The 17802-nt window shown below is 50.8% G+C and overlaps 3 protein-coding genes across 12 annotated transcripts in view; 2 read left to right on the top strand and 1 right to left on the bottom strand.

Moving 5' to 3' along the window:
- The window catches only part of IP6K1 (inositol hexakisphosphate kinase 1), a 70807-nt gene extending 57797 nt beyond the window's left edge, over positions 1-13010 (top strand). For both annotated transcript variants that reach the window (XM_033207674.1, XM_033207682.1), the window contains exons 4-6: positions 4080-4261; positions 9320-9495; positions 9942-13010. In XM_033207674.1, the coding sequence (XP_033063565.1) occupies positions 4080-4261; positions 9320-9495; positions 9942-10475 (892 nt within the window). In that variant the 3' untranslated portion in view covers positions 10476-13010. The remainder of the gene's footprint in view (positions 1-4079; positions 4262-9319; positions 9496-9941) is intronic.
- A 633-nt stretch (positions 13011-13643) lies between these two features.
- GMPPB (GDP-mannose pyrophosphorylase B) lies at positions 13644-17747 on the top strand. 3 transcript variants are annotated; one of them, XM_033207700.1, is made up of 9 exons: positions 13645-14037; positions 14164-14244; positions 14333-14381; positions 14520-14662; positions 14879-15037; positions 15126-15204; positions 15278-15405; positions 15489-15671; positions 15753-17747. In XM_033207700.1, exons 1-9 carry the CDS (start codon positions 13909-13911, stop codon positions 15882-15884), a joined length of 1083 nt encoding a protein of 360 aa, XP_033063591.1. In that variant the 5' UTR covers positions 13645-13908; the 3' UTR covers positions 15885-17747. The 3 variants fall into 3 exon arrangements, with proteins under 3 accessions (XP_033063582.1, XP_033063591.1, XP_033063599.1); XM_033207691.1 differs by having other exon boundaries at positions 13644-14037; positions 15489-16134; XM_033207708.1 differs by lacking the exons at positions 15126-15204; positions 15278-15405 and having other exon boundaries at positions 15753-16134.
- The window catches only part of RNF123 (ring finger protein 123), a 35105-nt gene continuing 33406 nt past the window's right edge, over positions 16104-17802 (bottom strand). For 6 of the 7 annotated variants that reach the window (XM_033207532.1, XM_033207491.1, XM_033207511.1 and 3 more), the window contains exons 36-39: positions 16999-17141; positions 16758-16852; positions 16547-16632; positions 16104-16466 (exon numbers count right to left, since the gene is read on the bottom strand). In XM_033207532.1, the coding sequence (XP_033063423.1) occupies positions 16346-16466; positions 16547-16632; positions 16758-16852; positions 16999-17141 (445 nt within the window). In that variant the 3' untranslated portion in view covers positions 16104-16345. Of the gene's footprint in view, positions 16467-16546; positions 16633-16757; positions 16853-16998; positions 17142-17802 lie in introns of those variants that run through there. The other variant, XR_004436178.1, reaches the window with a different exon arrangement.

The raw sequence follows: 17802 nt of genomic DNA, 5'->3' as shown, positions 1-17802 counted from the left end.
TTTAGGTATGTACCCAAAAGAGTTGAATACATATATTCCCACAAAATTTGTACAAAAATGTTCTTAACGTTATTTCTATTAGGGTTGTTTCCAGTTTCTGGCTAACTCAAGTGTCCATCAACTGGTAAATGGATAAACAATACATGGTACATCCGTGTAATGGAATGTTACTCAGCCCTAAAAAGGAATGGAGTGCTGGTATGTGCTACAACATGGATGAATCATGAAAACATTATGTTAAATGAAAGAAACCAGGCACAAAAGACCGCATATGTACAATGCCATTTATGTAAAGTGTTCACATCAGGCAAATCTATAGAGAGAAAAGGTAGGTTAGTGGTTGCTTTCTGTTAGTGGTTAGGAGCTGGAAGTATTGGGAAATAGGGAGTGACTGCTAATGATGATGGTTTTGATTTTGGGGTCATGAAATGTTCTGAAAATTAGGTGGTGTGATGTTTTACAATCTTGTGAATCCACTAAAAAAACCACAGAATTGTAAAAATAAAAAAAATAAAATAACAGAATTATGAGCCAGGCATGGTGTCTCACGTCTGTAATTCCAGCACTTTGGGAGGCCGAGGCGGGTGGATCACCTGAGGTCAGGAATTCGAGACCAGCCTGACCAACATGGTGAAACCCTGTCTCTAGTAAATACAAAAAATTAGCCAGGTGTGGTGGCGTGTGCCTGTAATCCCAGCTACTTGGGAGGCTGAGGCAGGAGAATCACTTGAACCACTTGAACCCAGGAGGGTTGAACCCAGGTTGCAGTGAGCTGAGATTACACCATTGCACTCCAGCCTGGGCAACAGGAGCAAAAACTCTGTCTCAAGAAAAAAAGGTTTCAGTAAGATGCTTTGTGACTTGACTTAGAAGCTGAAATTGGGAATTTCCTTAGATGTGACAGTACATAGTTCATCTTTGATATCAGATCAGTTCACCAATACATGCTACATACCTGTGCCCCTGAAGCTTTGTAAAGGCCCAGGACACTCCAGTTCTCCTCACTCAGTTTGTTGAACAAGGATACGCCCATGTCAAGGAGTACAGAACCCCATGAGACACTGGCTGAGTGGGTTATGTGTCATTTCCCGTGTCCTCAGTCAGCAGATCCTCTTTGGCCAGGTCTGCATCTTTCATGCAAGTAGAGAGCTTCATATCCACTTCTTAGTAAGCAGGGTCTTCAAATGTCAAACATTCTTTGGACAGATGGCTTCCAGCCCACAGAAGCACTTCTTCTAGTGCTTCCCCTTCACTCTCCAAGAGGCTGCTTCTTGACTAATGTCTGTGGGACCTAACTTGGTCATTCAGGTGACAAAGAATTTTCCCCCAAGTCTGTAGCTGACTGTTGATGGTTTTCTTTGAGCAGCGCTCAGTGTGGCTTTTTCCCCCACTCTTTTTAGAGACAAGGTCTTGCTCTGTCACCCAGACTAGAGTGCAGTGGCACCATCAGTGACTCACTGCAGCCTTGAATACTGGGCTCAAGCCATCCTATCCTTTCACCTCAGCCTCCCAAGTAGCTGGGACTACAAGTGCACACCACTGCACTCAGCTAATTTTTAAATTTTTTGTAGAGATAGGGTCTCACTTTGTTGCCCGGAATGGTCTCAAACTCCTGACTTCAAGCAATCCTCCCACCTTGGCCTCTCAAAGTGTGAGGATTATAGGCATGAGCCACTGCGCCCAGCCTAGAGTGGGCTTTTTTTATTGTCCTCCAAAGGTACAGAGGTTGCTTCATGAGTCATTTGGTGAAAAGCTATAGAATAACATCACCTAGAATAACATCACTGTCTGCCTATGTCCAGGTTCAAGGTCCAGCTCTGAAGGTGACAGCTCTGCCTGTACTGACCAAACCACTGTCTGGCCTGTTAGCAGAGAGACTGTCATTCCAGGGGTGGGGCTTTTTTCTTCACAGAGCCAGGGCTGCAACACCGAGGGTGATACCAAGTATCGTGGGGGCGTCATCCAGACGCAGAGAACTTCTTTGGGTTTACGTGGCAAATAAGTCCACCTTTCTGTTTCCTAAAGGGTTTCACAGAAAAGACATCTTTGAATGGCCTCAGCAGTGCTCTCACCAGAAGAAAGTAAGGGTTTTATCATTCTGAGAGGCACTGGTGGGCTCCTCTACTTTCAGTTAGGTGGAAGTGGGGTCTCTGCCACTACCTCTTCACCAGTGTTGCACAGCTGACCCTTGGCGGGGAGGGTCATCATTTCCAGCACACACCAGCCCTGGTGTTAGCTTGAATCTGTGCGACTCATGCCACACAGTTAGAGGAGAGGCCTGCAGTTCTGGAGAGGAGAGTGGCATTTGAGCTGGGCGTCAGAGCGAGACGCTGTCTCAAAAAGAAAAAAAAGAAATTACTGTAATGTTCCACCTCTGCTCTGAGCTGCAGGCTTGCTCTGTAATTTGCCGGGCACATGGCTTCACCAGTAGTGTGGTTTTCTTGGCCTTTCAGTATGATAAACAGTATTGTTGGTTACTTCAAGCAAAGATTTTTACGTTGGGGCATAATGAAATTGTTGGCAAAGTTCCAGTATTTTCAGTTGAAGTTGCTTTCTCACAAAAACTCCTTTGTGGTTTGATTTATTTTATTATTTATTTATTTTTGAGACATGGTCTGTCTCTGTTGCCCAGGCTGGAGTGTAGTAGCATGATCATGGCTCAGTGCATCCTCAGCCCCCTGGACTCAGGTAATCCTCCCACCTTAGCCTCCCAAGTGGCTAGCTGGCTGGAACTACAGGCACAAGCCACCATGCCCAGCTAATTTTTAAATTTTTTGTAGGCCGGGCGCGGTGGCTCAAGCCTGTAATCCCAGCACTTTGGGAGGCCGAGACGGGCGGATCACGAGGTCAGGAGAGCGAGACCATCCTGGCTAACATGGTGAAACCCCGTCTCTACTAAAAAATACAAAAAACTAGCCGGGTGACATGGCGGGCGCCTGTAGTCCCAGCTGCTTGGGAGGCGGAGGCAGGAGAATGGCGTAAACCCAGGAGGCGGAGCTTGCAGTGAGCTGAGACCCGGCCACTGCACTCCAGCCTGGGTGGCAGAGCGAGACTCCGTCTCAAAAAAAATAAAAAATAAATAAATAAATAAATAAATAAATTTTTTGTAGAGATGGAGTTTTGACATGTTGCCCAGGCTGGTCTTGAACACCTAGGCTCAAGTGATCCTCCCACCTTGGCCTCCCAAAGTGTTGGGATTACAGTTGTGACCCATGGTGCCTGGCCTTGACTTATTTTAGAAATAAAATTTCCTTCCTCGGCTGGGTGCAGTTCGGTAGCATTACATACATTCACATTGTTGTGCAGCTAATTCCCCATTCCTCCTTCCCCCAGCCTGTGGCAACCACTTTTCTAGTTTCTGTCTTAATGGATTTGCAGTTACTTCACGTGAGTAGAATCATGCAATATTTATCCTTTTGTGTCTGGCTTATTTCACTTAGCAAAATGTTTTCAAGTTCATATATGTTGTAGCATATATAGGAATTTCATTCCTTTTTATTGCTGAATAATATTCCATTGTATGTATATCCCACATTCTGCTTATCCATTCATCTGTTGATGGATGCTTGGTTGTTTCTACCTTTTGTTTATTGTGAGTAGTGCTGCTGTGAATGTTTATGTAAAGTGTCTGTTTGGATACTTGTCATTTCTTTTGGGTGTATACCTAGGAATGGAATTGCTGAGTTATAATCTGTGTTTAACTTTTTGAGAAACTACCAAACTTTTTCGTGGCTGCATCATTTTACATTCCCACCAGCAGTGTATGAGAGTTCTAGTTTCTTCACATACTGGACGCTTGTTCCACTTTCTTCTTTGATAGTAGCCATCCTAATGGATGTGAAGTGGTATTTTCATCACATAATTTGACAAAAACGTTATTTTTCAGATAGTTTTAAGAGACATAGGAAGAACACTACTTGTAACATTTACTCATTTTTATTGGCTCATGGGACCTTCATGCAACCCATTAGCAGGGTCTGTGGGTCTGTTGTTACGGACAGACCTGTGCCGTGTGCAGTGAGACCCCAGAGGATGACTTGCCTGAGTTTCTTAGTGATGTGTATGTTCTTCCTTCTTAGCTCACAGGAGGCAAAGAGTCCGAAGGTGGAGCTGCACAGCCACTCAGAGGTCCCTTTCCAGATGCTAGATGGCAACAGTGGCTTGAGTTCTGAGAAGATCAGCCATAACCCCTGGAGCCTGCGCTGTCACAAGCAGCAGCTGAGCCGCATGCGCTCTGAGTCCAAGGACCGAAAGCTCTACAGTATCCTCGTTGCCCCTCCTTCAGGAATGTCTACTGGGTCCATGGGTCATGTGTTGGGGCACCATTCTGCCTATGGCTGAGGTCTTTGTCTAGGGTCCCCCTTTGGTTTCATCTCCTTTTTTCATAGACTCCTCTTCCTTCGTTTACTTCCATCAGCATGTTTTTTCCTGCGTTTTGGATTTGATAAGACTGAAGCTTAAAACTTGGCAGTCTAGAACAGTGTTGTCTTATAGAACTGCCTGTAATTCTGTGTCTGTGCTTTTCAATATGGTGGCCACTGGCCATACTGAGTGGCTAAAATGTGGCTACTATGACTAAGGCAGTTAATTTAAATTTTATTTTATTAATTAAAATTTAAATCATTTGGCTAGTGTAGCTAGTGGTACTATATTGATCATGTCCACAATCAGAGATCTGTGTATGTGCCCGTGTGCGCTTGTTTGCACATGTGTAGTTTTCCCCTCCCAAGGGATTAATAGTTTAAGGGTGATATATATGACTTTGGTGAGATTTTTATCTGATGATAAACACCATAAAATAGATTTAAAATGTTAAAGATAGCTGGGCGTGGTGGCTCACACCTATAATTCCAGCACATTGGGAGGCTGAGGCAGGAAGATCACTTGAGACCAGGTGTTTGAGATCAGCCTGGGCAACATAGTGAGACCTCATCTCTACAAAAACTAAAAAAATTAGCTGGATGTGGTGGTGTGTGCTTGTTGTCGTCCCAGCTCTGAGGTGGGAAGATTGATTGAGCCCAAGAAGTCGAGACTGCAGTGAGCCATGACGGCATCCACTACATTCTAGCTTCTAGCCTTGGCGACACAGCAAGACCCTCTCTCATCTCCAGAAAAGATAAGAAAGTGTTATGGCATGGGAGTTCTTTTTTTTTTTTTTTTTTTTGAGACAGAGTCTCATTCTGTTGCCCAGGTCAAAGTGCAGTGGCGCGATCTCGGCTCACTGCAACATCCGCCTTCCGGGTTCAAGAGATTCTCGTGCCTTAGCCACCCCAGTAGCTGGGATTACAGGCGCACGCCACCACGCCCAGCCAATTTTTGTATTTTGAGTAGAGACAGGGTTTCACCATGTTGGCCATGCTAGTCTCGAACTCCTGACCTCAAGTGATCCGCCTGCCTTGGCCTCCCAAAGTGCTGGGATTACAGGTGTGAGCCACCACACCCGGCCTAGAATGGGAATTCTTACAATTGTTAGTGTTTTGAAGTAGTAGACAAATAACAACTGATTGTTCTAAGAAACTGAGGGAAAGTGTGCTGAACCTTTTGTACATAGTTAATTTTCACAGCAATCTTTTGAGGAAGGAACTGTCATCATTCCCATGTTATAGATGAGGAAATAGAAGCACAGGGGGATTAAGTGTTGTGCCTAGATGTAGTGAGTGGTCAAGGCAGGATTCCAGAGCCTATGCTTCCAGGGTGTTGAGATATTTCTACACCCTCCTTCATATTTTACCGTCATGTGTTTATAGGTAATAGCAGGCAACAGAATTGGTTCAGTCCAAATTTCAAAGTTACTTTCAAAAGAATGAAATGTTCATCATCACAGTGATGGTGAGTGTCTGTCCTCTAAGATGTGATTACTCTGTGGATGGATTTGAGGCCTGGGCTATGAGACCCAGTGACTTTTGGCAGACATGTGATAAGTCTGTACCTTTACACAAAAGTACAAAGATAAGATTGTTGCAAATGGGATATATTGGAATAAAGACATGTATGTAAATGAATTAGGACCATAGATCGCTTTGAGCAGAAGGTTGTAGAACTATTAAGGGTTAAATTTATATATATTTATATTTTATATATATTTATATGGCCAGGCGTGGTGGCTCACGCCTGTAATCCCAGCACTTTGGGAGGCCAAGGCGGGCACATCACCTGAGGTCAGGAGTTCAAGATCAGCCTGGCCAACACGGCAAAACCCCATCTCTGTTAAACATACACAAGTTATCCGGGTGTAGTGGTGTGTGCCTGTAATCCCAGCTACTCGGGAGGCTGAGGCAGGAGAATTGCTTGAACCTGGGAGACGGAGGCTGCAGTGAGCCGAGATCACGCCACTGCACTCCAGCCTGGGCAACAAGAGCAAAATTCCGTCTCAAAAAATATATATGTGTGTGTGTGTGTGTGTATATATATATATATATGAAACCAATGAACGAGATCTCTCTCTCTCTCTGTCTCTCATTCACTTGTTCAAATTTAGTGAGAAATGGCAAGACAGAAATATAAATCCAGGCTGGGTGTGTGGTGGCTCATGCCTGTAATCCCAGCACTTTACTTTGGGAGGCTGAAGTGGGTGGATCACTTGAGGTTTGAGACCAGCCTGGTGAAATCCCATCTCTACTAAAAATACAAAAAATTCACTGGGCATGGTAGCCCACGCCTGTAATCCCAGCACTTTGGGAGGCCGAGGCCGGCAGATCACCTGAGGTTGGGAGTTTGAGACTAGACTGATCAACATGGAGAAAAACCCCATCTCTACACAAAATTAGCCAGGTGTAGTGGTGCGTGCCAGCTACTCGGGAGGCTGAGGCAGGAGAATCATCTGAACCCAAGAGGCAGAGGTTTTATTGAGCCAAGATTGTGCCATTGCACTCCAGCCTAGGCAACAAGAGTGAAACTCCGTCTCAAAAATAATAATAATAATTAAAAAAATGAGTCAGGCATGGTGGCATGCGCCTATAGTTCCAGCTACTTGGGAGGCTAAGGCAGAAGGATCACTTGAACCTGGGAGGCGGAGGTTGCAGTGAGCTGAAATCATGCTACTGCACTCCAGCCTGGGCAACAGAGCAAGATGGCATCCTAAAAAAAGAAAAAGAAAAAAATAAATTCAGTTTTTTCTAAAGATTCCTATTTGGGAATGTTAGAATCTGGTTTCCTTGTTTTTGTTGTAGTGCTACCAAGATGTCTTCCTTATTTCTTAGGCCTGGGTGAGGTGCTGTCTTGAGGAGGGCCTTGGTTCACTGATGGTGAGGGATGTATCCAAATCTTTAGTTTGCATATTGCCTGCAAGATAGATCTAAAGATAACAGAGGCTGGGTGTGGTGGCCCACATCTGTTATCTCAGCACTTGGAGGTCAGGGTGGGAGGATCACTTGAGGCTAAGAGTTCGAGACCAGCCTAGACAGCATAGTGAGACCCTGTCTCTAAAAAAAAATTAAAAATTAGGTAGGTGGCTGGGCATGGTGGCTCATGCCTATAATCCCAGCACTTTGGGAGGCCAAGGTAGGCAGATCACCTGGAGTCAAGAGTTCCAGACCAGTCTGGCCAACGTGGGAAAACCCTGTCTCTACTCAAAATACAAAAAATTAGCTCAGGGTGGTGGCAGGTACCTGTAGTCTCAGCTACTTGGAGGCTGAGGCAGGAGAATGGCTTGAACCCAGGGGCAGAGGTTGTAGTGTGCTGAGATTGTACCACTGCACTCCAGCTTGGGTGACAGAGCAAGACTGTCTCAAAAAATAAAAATAAAATTAAAATTAAAAAAAAATTAGGCATGCCTGTAGTCCTAACTGTTCCAGAGGCTGAGGGTGGGAGGATCTCTTGAGCCCAGGTGGTCAGTGCTACAGTGAGCTCTGGATCCAGCCACTGCACTCCAGCCTGGGTAACAGAGAGCACATCTCTTAAAAAAAAAAAAAAAATAAGGCCAGGCGCAGGGACCCACACCTGTAATCCCAGCACTTTGGGATGCCAAGGCGTGCAGATCACTTGAGGTTGGGGGAGTTCAAGACCAACCTGACCAACATGGAGAAACCCCGTCTCTACAAAGAATACAAAATTGGCCGGGCGTGGTGGCACATGCCTGTAATCCCAGCTACCGGGAGGCTGAGGCAGGAGATTCACCTGAACCCAAGAGGCAGAGGTTGTGGTGAGCCAAGATAGTGCCATTGCACTCCAGCCTGGGCAACAAGAGCGAAACTCCGTCTTAAAATAAATAAATAAAAAATAGCAAAAATAAACATAAAAATACTGTAGAGCTTAGGTTAAAAAACCAAAAACAACAACAACAAAAAGGATATGGTATATACATACAATGGAAAATTATTTAGCCAGAAAAAGGAATGAAATTTTGATACATGCTTATAACATCAATGAATCTTGAATACATTTTGCTAAGTGAAATAAGCCAGACATAAAATGACAAATACTGTATGATTCCACTTATGAGATACCTAGGAAAGATAAATTTATAGAGACAGTAGACTAGAGGTTCCCAGGGGCTGGGAGGAGGGAAAATGAGGAGTCACTGTTTAGTTCTATTTAATGGGTACAGGCAGGAGAATGGCATGAACCCCCTGAGGCAGAGGTTGCAGTGAACCGAGATGGCGCCACTGCACTCCAGCCTGGGCGACAGAATGAGACTCCATCTAAAAAAAAAAAAAATTAGGCATGCCTGTAGTCCTAGTTGTTCCAGAGGCTGAGGGTGGGAGGATCTCTTTTCATTTTGGGAAGATGAAAAAGTTCTAGCTGGGTGTGGTGGCTTACGCCTGTAATCCCAGCACTTTGGGAGACTGAGCCAGGCGAATCACAAGTTCAAGAGTTTGCGACCAGCCTGGCCAACATGGTGAAACACCGTCTGTACTAAAAATACAAAAATTAGCCGGGTGTAGTGGCGGGCACTTGTAATCTCAGCTACTCAGGCGGCTGAGGCAGAATAGCTTGAACCTGGGATGCAGAGGTTGCAGTGAGCCGAGATCACTCCACTGCATTCCAGCCTGGGCAGCAGAGTGAGACTCCATCTCAAAAAAAAAAAAAGAAAAAGCTCTAGAGATAGATGGTTGTGATGGTTGTACAACAAAGTAAATGTACTTCATGCCACTGAATTGTACACTTAAAAATGGCTGAAGTAAATTTTATGTATATTTTACCACAGTTTGTTTTGGTTAAGAAGTAGTAAGCCACTGGTGTGAAACCCACATTTGAGAGTTTCTGAGACAAGTACATACTGCATTAGGTAAAAGCCCCCTTTCATAGAAAAACTGGGTTGTGCTTTCCTGGCTGGGGCTGATGGTGAGTGTGGTTGTCATTCTTCTTGACCGTGGCCCAGAGTTCCTCCTGCTTGAGAACGTGGTGCACCACTTCAAGTACCCCTGCGTGTTGGACCTGAAGATGGGCACGCGGCAGCATGGTGATGACGCATCAGCTGAGAAGGCAGCCCGGCAGATGCGGAAATGCGAGCAGAGCACATCAGCCACGCTGGGTGTCAGGGTCTGTGGCATGCAGGTGAGTTACCTCTGCTCAGAGCCTAGGTACTGCCACTTGCATGATTTGGGTTGTGCTCATACCTGCCTGCCATCTATGCCAAGTGTGTCCTCCTGAGCCCTTCTGTCCTTACCTGTTGACCTTGCTGTGGGCCTCAGGTGCAGGACCACTGTGAGAGCCTGCTGCCTTGACATTGGGACACATAAGACTCTTGACTGTCAACAAGATGTTCTGATGTTGGAGGAGGGCTCCAAAGCTGGTGGCAGGGAACCCATAGGCCTGGTACTGCTTTCTCTTGGTTCTGCAATGGGAAAACCCAAGGTGAATGTGGCCTGCCCAGTTCCACTTAGATAGGTGAGCAGAAAAACTCAGGTTGGTCAAAGTGCCTTCAGACAGTGCTTGCCCAGGGTACTGTGAGCTCTTCAGACTTCCCTGGCATTCACCCTGTCTGTCTCCTGGGGTTTCAGGTGTACCAGCTGGACACAGGGCATTACCTCTGCAGGAACAAGTACTATGGCCGTGGGCTCTCCATTGAAGGTTTCCGCAATGCCCTGTATCAATATCTGCACAATGGCCTGGACCTGCGACGTGACCTGTTTGAGCCTATCCTGAGCAAACTGCGAGGCCTGAAAGCTGTGCTGGAGCGGCAGGCCTCCTACCGCTTCTACTCCAGTTCCCTGCTTGTCATCTATGATGGCAAGGAGTGCCGGGCTGAGTCCTGCCTGGACCGCCGGTCTGAGATGCGTCTCAAGCACCTGGACATGGTGCTCCCTGAGGTGGCGTCATCCTGTGGCCCCAGCACCAGCCCCAGCAACACCAGTCCCGAGGCGGGTCCCTCCTCTCAGCCCAAGGTGGATGTCCGCATGATTGACTTTGCACACAGCACGTTCAAGGGCTTCCGGGATGACCCCACCGTGCATGATGGGCCGGACAGAGGCTACGTGTTTGGCCTGGAGAACCTCATCAGCATCATGGAACAGATGCGGGACGAGAACCAGTAGGCCCTGTTCTGGGCCCCCAGAACCCCTTCCTCTCCACCCGCAGGCAGGGACCATTGTTCTGAACTTGCCATGAGGACACACAGACTTGCTTTTAAAGGGTTATATTTCTCTTTGGTGTAAACTAAAAGAAATGTTTTTAGCTGTAGCCTGGAATCCATATATATAAAGTGAAGGAGGGTAGACCACACGCCCTCTCAGCCAGGCTTCTCAGCTTTGTGGCTCTGATTGGTGTGTCCAGGCTGCCTTAGGAAGGAAGAGGTGCCCCGGTGGGCTTGGCAGCAGGGACAGGGTGCCCTTGGACATTGGTTTCTCTTGTCTAGATCTTTGAGGTCTGTGGCTGCAGGGCCCTGCTGATTGTAGGGTAAAGCCCTGGGCTGGTGCAGGGCTCCTCCATGCCCACTTTTCCCTTGTTCCCCAGAAGTAGAGGGCTTTGTGTGCCCATTTCTTGGGGGCTTTCTGGTCTTATGCTGTGGGTGTCAGCTAGCTCTTTAATAGGTGCCCTCAGGGCACCACAGGGCTGACTGCACAAAGCTGGACCCATCCTTGGGTCTGATCTTAGTATGGGGCTAGATTAATGAAGCTGGGCTAAGGCCAACTTATGGCAGAGGGCAGGCCCTGGGTTCCCCAGGTACCTGTTGGCATGTGACAGGTTGGCACCTGTCCTATTCCTGAAACCGCCAGCCTCTCTCACCGAGTTCCCTTGCCTAAGAAGACCACTCCCTCCTAACCCCACTGAAGTGGGGGATAGTCGGTGTCCTAGCAGGCCTCAGGGCCTCTGGTGGCTCTGGCCCAGACAGTATTTGCAGTTCTTGTGCTATGGGTGGGAGTCTTCTTCTTTAAGTTTGGGCAGCTGTGCTGCTGCTGGATGGGCTGCTCCTCCCAGGGCTCAAGGGCTGTGGTCCGCTCAGGGTCTCATTTCCCCAGGCCAAATTCAAGGCAGCAGCTCTTTTTGAGGTGCTCTTTGCCCTGGGCCTAGAGGGAAAACTTTAAGCTTTTTTGCTCACAAGGGACATGGTATGGGCCCTGGGTGCAGGTGCCCACATTCTGCTAATGAGAGCTTTGTCTGATCAGTCCTGGGTCCATCAGTTTGTCCATGTGTCCAGCTGCCAGCCCCTGTCCCTTGGGATCCTTCCTCTGGGGTGTAGCCTTGTTCATTAGTATATACTCATTCCTTCATGCTTTCCTCAGCAGAACACTCCCACTTCTGAGGTGAGCTTTTGCCTCATGCCCTTCCTCCACAGGTATTGCCTTTTTATAAAGACCTGATAGCAGAATAAACTGGTGGTGTTTCCCTGTTGACCCAGCACCCTTTCTGTGGGCCTAGAATATGGCCCTCAACACTGACAGTGGGGCAGTGAGGGCTTGCGGAGTGACCCTTTCTTTCTCATGGTTTTAGTCATTTTGGCTGCCAGCCCTTAATGGCACAGACCTGCTGCTTCTAAAACAGATGGCCAGGACGTGACACCGATTTCAGCCATTGCCAGGGTTAGCACCCTCTCCTTTGAGCCTAGGGCCACTGTTCATTGTCACTTTAGGCAAGTGCCTGTTTGGCATTAAAGGTAAGCCTGCCAGCTGTGAGAGGCCTTGGTAACTGATGGACTCATTTCCTGGTCCTTAGAGATGCAGCCTCTTAAGGGCTCCTTGATGGATGCCATCTCTCCTAGCCCCTGGCCCTGGTGCCACTGGTGGGCAGGTTCCCATTCTTTGGGGCTGGGAGGGACAGCTTGGCTGTTTCTGGTCAGAAATTACGGTTTTCTCTCCTGTACCATTCTGTGGCTTCAGCCATGGGGGCAGTAGCCCTTCATTAGTGTAGACTTAGTCATTCCCTGGTAGGGTGGAGGGTAAGACATAGGATCTGGAGCTGTTTGGGACCTTTTGGGGATGTCCTGTGCCTCCCAGGTCCCTAGATTCTGGGAGGAGAGGCTGCCACATTCTGCTGCTCCTCACAGCGAGCAAAGCTTCAGCCACTTACATTCAGTATTTTCCTGGCACTACAAAGAGTGGAAAGGCCTGGGATTTGCTGCTGCTCCCCTAGAGCAGGGCCCCTCTTTTCAGCACTTTGGACACCTAGAGACCCAGCCCTGTTATTTAATGGTAGTGGGCAAGTGTGTGTGCATACTGTCTGCCACTGCTTTCTCCCTGCCCCATGCCAGAGCCCTCTCCCTGCCAGGCCCTGCCTTAGCCCCAACTTGGGACCAAAGTGCAACATGGGATCATGGGTTGGGGTGCTCGGGTGACCCCTCTCTATAGTGCTTCCCTGGGCCAAGCTGACACCAGCCCCTGAGGGTGGGGTGGGACGGGTGGTGCTTAAAAGAGGAAGGGGACCAGTGTAGCAAATTGCTAGGGACCCCCACCCTTCCCTCTCTGGGCCTGTGCAATGGGCGTGGGGATTCCCATCATGGGGCCTGGCGCCTGTGCTAGTTCCGTAGCTGCTGTTCACGCGCTCACTCCTGACCCCATGCATGTTCCCTAGATGCAGATTGCTTTGAACTTTAAAGCTCTACGATTTGGTTATGTTTGTGCTGACTTAAAAAATATTTTAATGAGAAAAAAAATGGACAACCCTGGGAAGGACCTGGTTCTTTTGCTTCTCGGGGAACTGTAAGCCCCCGCGTTCTGGGAATCGCTCTCTGCTCCTCTTCTTGGAAACTAAGCCTGTCCCCACTGCCCGAGGTCTGTGCCCGGACACTAACCCGTGGCTCCCGCCGCAGCTGTGTTTGCTTTGGACCTTGCGCGAGGGATGCTCGGTCCGAGCCCACTCCTTTCTGTACACCTAGCGCTGCCCGCCCCGCTTGTGTCTGAGGTCTTGTATGTCAAAAATAAAGCCGCTAGAAACGGAGGCGAATCTGTCTTTGTGAAAATCCCGTGGCCCGAGAGCCTTCCGTGATCACCCTCCCTCGGTGCTGGGCCGCGAGGCGGGCCGTGGGGGCGGGCCGCGGGGCGGGGCGGGGCCGGCGGCTGCTGGACCGCGCGGAGCGGGGAACTAGGCCTCACCCTTGGCGCCAGTTCCGCCTTTGGATCCGCCAATGGCCAGCTGACCCGCGGGTCCCGGCCCGGGTCTCCATGGCAGCCCGGCGTACTCGGGCACTCATTGGCTACGTGTGTCGCAGCGCTGCGCCCCAACGCTCCGTCGCCGGTGGCCGTGCCACGTACGCGGCAGCCCATTGGCCCGCCGTGCTCGCGTCACTGCCGGCGCCGGGTCCGGCCTGAGTTCGTGGCCAGCAGCAGTCCACCCGGTGTCGGGTTCTGGGTTGTGGCGGCCCTGGATCCGGCGTCAGGGCGACCAGGCGGACGAGGTGGAGCCAGAGTCGGTCAGACAGGTTGGTGAAGAGCGCGGGGCCGGGCACGGCGTTGGGAGTGCGCAGCAGGGACCGACCAGACGGGCTGCAGGCACCTCAAAGCCCGGGACACCCCCTCAACGTCCGCAGGCGCGATGAAGGCACTGATCTTAGTGGGGGGCTATGGGACGCGGCTACGGCCGCTGACGCTGAGCACCCCGAAGCCACTAGTGGACTTCTGCAATAAGCCCATTTTGCTGCACCAAGTGGAGGCGCTAGCTGCGGTAAGACCCTGGGTCGGGATCGGAGTCGCTTCCGGATCTGGCAGGACTAGGGATGGCCAGTGACTAGGGGGTCAGGGGCTCCCGTACCTTCTGACTGAGGCCGCCCGTTGGCCTGCGTTCTGACAGGCAGGCGTGGACCACGTGATCCTGGCCGTGAGCTACATGTCGCAGGTGCTGGAGAAGGAAATGAAGGCACAGGAGCAGAGGGTGAGGCACGGACTCTTGGCCCTTATCCTCGGTCCCCACACAACTTCCCATCCTGGTAGAACCTGACTGGGTGTCCTCTTCCTTCCAGCTGGGAATCCGAATCTCCATGTCCCATGAAGAGGAGCCTTTGGGAACAGGTCAGTAGAGAGAGAAAGGTCCCTTGGGGAGGGTTTAAGGCCAGGAAAAGGGTAAGACCCAGACTGCATTGGACCTGCTGAGCCTGAATCCAGGGACTCAGACCTCCAGCAAGGTTGTGACCTGTCCCTTTCCCCCAGCTGGGCCCCTGGCGCTGGCCCGTGACCTGCTCTCTGAGACTGCAGACCCTTTCTTCGTCCTCAACAGTGACGTGATCTGCGATTTCCCCTTCCAAGCCATGGTGCAGTTCCACCGGCACCATGGCCAGGAGGGCTCCATCCTGGTAAGGCGCCAGGTCTTGTTTCTCTTGCCACTTCCACCCTCCATGCCCAGCCTCCCCTGCCCCCTAGCCTTCATCTGCCTTCGGATGTTATGGGTACAGAGCTGTGCAGTATGTATCTTTAAGCACTTGGGGCAGAGTCTCTGAGATCTGGAACGGCATGTATATCAAGGCTCAGGAACACTGGACTAGGTCCGAGGTCCTCTTCCTTGCATTCAGGTAACCAAGGTGGAGGAACCCTCCAAGTACGGTGTGGTGGTGTGTGAGGCTGACACAGGCCGAATTCACCGGTTTGTGGAGAAGCCGCAGGTGTTTGTGTCCAATAAGATCAACGCAGGCATGTACATCCTGAGCCCTGCGGTGCTGCGGCGCATCCAGGTGTGTAGTAGGAGACAGCTGTCGGTGGGCTGGGGTGGGGCAGGCCATCACCGCCATGACCCTGCTCACAAGCTGCCCACTCCCACAGCTGCAGCCTACGTCCATTGAGAAGGAGGTCTTCCCCATTATGGCCAAGGAGGGGCAGCTATATGCCATGGAGTTGCAGGGTGAGGCAGGGAGGCCACAGGGTGGGGGTGGTCTGTGGCTGGGCTGAGGGCCCTGATACATCCCTCCCTACAGGCTTCTGGATGGACATTGGGCAGCCCAAGGACTTCCTCACTGGCATGTGCCTCTTCCTGCAGTCACTGAGGCAGAAGCAGCCTGAGCGGCTGTACTCAGGCCCTGGCATTGTGGGCAACGTGCTGGTGGTGAGGCCCTTGCCCAGCCCATCATTAACCCCCTCAGTCTTGGGAGACAAGTGGCCCACTTATATTTTTCCCACCACTCTCAGGACCCAAGTGCCCGCATCGGCCAGAACTGCAGCATTGGCCCCAATGTGAGCCTGGGACCTGGCGTGGTGGTCGAAGATGGTGTGTGCATCCGGCGGTGCACGGTGCTGCGGGATGCCCGGATCCGCTCCCATTCATGGCTTGAGTCCTGCATTGTGGGCTGGCGCTGCCGTGTGGGCCAGTGGGTAAGCCTGTGGGCTAGGCCAGGTGGGGAGAGGGGCGGGGAGTATGCCTGCCTCCCTGACAAGGCCTGTCCTCTCCCGGAGGTTCGCATGGAGAATGTGACAGTGCTGGGTGAGGACGTCATAGTTAACGATGAGCTCTACCTCAACGGAGCCAGCGTGCTGCCCCACAAGTCTATTGGCGAGTCAGTGCCAGAGCCTCGTATCATCATGTAAGGGGATGCAGTGGGGCTGGCCGAGCCCCGGTTTTCCCATCAGCAAGGGGAGTGCTGGCCTGACACATCAGAAGACCCTGGACTTGTTATCTGTCTGGGGGGCACTGGGTGAAGCTGAAGCTGTTGGACACCTGCCTTCTCATGTGGACATCATCTGGCAGGATCCCTGCTGGGCACACCCCACAAACCCCACTCCCTCAAGAAGGGCCAGGGCCAGGGCTGTATGGAATAATAATTTAATGCTGACTGTGGCCCTGACTGAAAGTCAAGCTCAGGCACAAATAGGGCCATGGCTGGGCTCCCACCAATGAGGATACAGGCAGGCAAGGAGGTTGGATGTGGTGGTGGTGGCGGGGCGGGGGGGCGCAGATACAGGAGAAGGGCAAAGGGAGCTCATAAATAGGGCCCAGCCTGGCTCTGGGTTCAAGGGTGGAGGTTCCAGGATGGCACAGGCTGTGAGGGCTAGGCAGCTGAGGAGGTAGTACTCGTATTGGCTCCCTTCTCCCAGTCCTCTACAGACACGATGGTGGCTTTGCAGAAGAAGCAGTCCTTGTTGTTCATCAGGTGCTGGTTGATGCAGGCTCTATAACAGGGGAGGGGGATGAGGACTGCCCTGCTTGTACCTACTGCTCTCCCCACCACCAAGCTGTGGGGACCACTTACTTGCACGACTTGTGGCCACAGGGCTGGAACACAGCAGAGATGGGGTGGGCATAGCAGATGGGGCAGAGGTCCTCCTCACTGGTGGGCTGCAGGGAGCAAAGTGAAGGGTGGGCTGGAGTTGGATGCCTGGCTATGTGGATGTCCACTGTGCCTATGTAGGAGTGCACACATATTCAAGTGGCATGGACCTGTGTACCATGGTCCCACTCACCAGAGAGGCAGCTGCTGCCTGGGCAGATGCAGAGGTCAGGTGCGCCAGCATCTGTTCCACTTGGGCGAGCTCATCAGCACTGATATAATCCACATCTGGGGAGTGGTAAGTAGTGTCAAGTCAGAGGTAGATGAGGATGTCGTGCCTTTTGAATATTCCCAGCCTAGGACTCTGCTGTTCTTAAGGTTCCTGACCCGATCCAGCCCCAGATCTCCCTGACCCACCCCACCAGCCCACTCACAGCTCTGCAGGGAGAAGCGCTTCCGGTCAGGGGCTGGCAGGGCAGTGCCAGGTGCTGGGGGCTCTGGCTGTCCCAGGAGATAGCATATTGAGCGTAGCTGGAAGCAGGGATCTGCCAGGAGTACTGATGTGGCTCGCTCTCTCCTAGGTAGGGGATGGTGCAAGAGCAGTCAGAAGGCTTGGGGCCTGGCTAGAAGTACTCTCTATTGGGATTGCCAGTGAGGAGTGCCATGACTTGTACATAATCACCGCCCCCCTGCATCCTTTCCGTCTCCCTGCTTCCCAAGCCCCAAGTCCTGTATTCTAGTAAGGTGCCACACAGCCTGGGGTACCACCTTTTTCTTTCTTTTTTTTTTTTGAGACGGAGTCTGGCTCTGTTGCCCAGGCTGGAGTGCGATGGCGCGATCTAGGCTCACTGCAGCTTCCACCTCCCGGGTTCAAGTGATTCTCCTGCCTCAGCCCCCCGAGTAGCTGGTATTACAGGTGCCCACCACCACACCCAGCTAATTGTATTTTTAGTACAGACGAGGTTTCACCAGGTTGGCCAGGGTGGTCTCGAATTCCTGACCTCAGGTGATCCACCTGCCTCGACTTCCAAAAGTGCTGGGATTACAGGCGTGAGCCACCGCACCCGGCGTGGGGTACCACTTTAAGAGGGCTCAGGGGGAGCCACTTTAAGATAGAGTCCATCTGCCCCATAATATATCACTCAAATAAGTCACTTCAAATAAACACTAACAGCAGCTTGGAGATATTCTTCTGGACTCCCCTTTTACTCCTCGAGGAAAAAGGAGCGGCGGAGAGC

The sequence above is a fragment of the Trachypithecus francoisi genome, unplaced genomic scaffold, assembly GCF_009764315.1.
Source record: "Trachypithecus francoisi isolate TF-2019V2 unplaced genomic scaffold, Tfra_2.0 Lachesis_group0, whole genome shotgun sequence".
Lineage (NCBI taxonomy): Eukaryota > Metazoa > Chordata > Mammalia > Primates > Cercopithecidae > Trachypithecus > Trachypithecus francoisi.
Note: the sequence above shows the minus strand (reverse complement) of the source record. Positions and strands in the feature narration are given on the sequence as shown.

Bases quoted from the DNA above. Each gene is read 5' to 3' on its own strand.
- GMPPB (XM_033207691.1), top strand. From the start codon at position 13,909: ATGAAGGCACTGATCTTAGTGGGGGGCTATGGGACGCGGCTACGGCCG. The intron at 14,382-14,519 runs GTCAGTAGAGAG...CCTTTCCCCCAG, and splicing joins AGAGGAGCCTTTGGGAACAG to CTGGGCCCCTGGCGCTGGCC. The intron at 15,038-15,125 runs GTGTGTAGTAGG...CCACTCCCACAG, and splicing joins CGGTGCTGCGGCGCATCCAG to CTGCAGCCTACGTCCATTGA.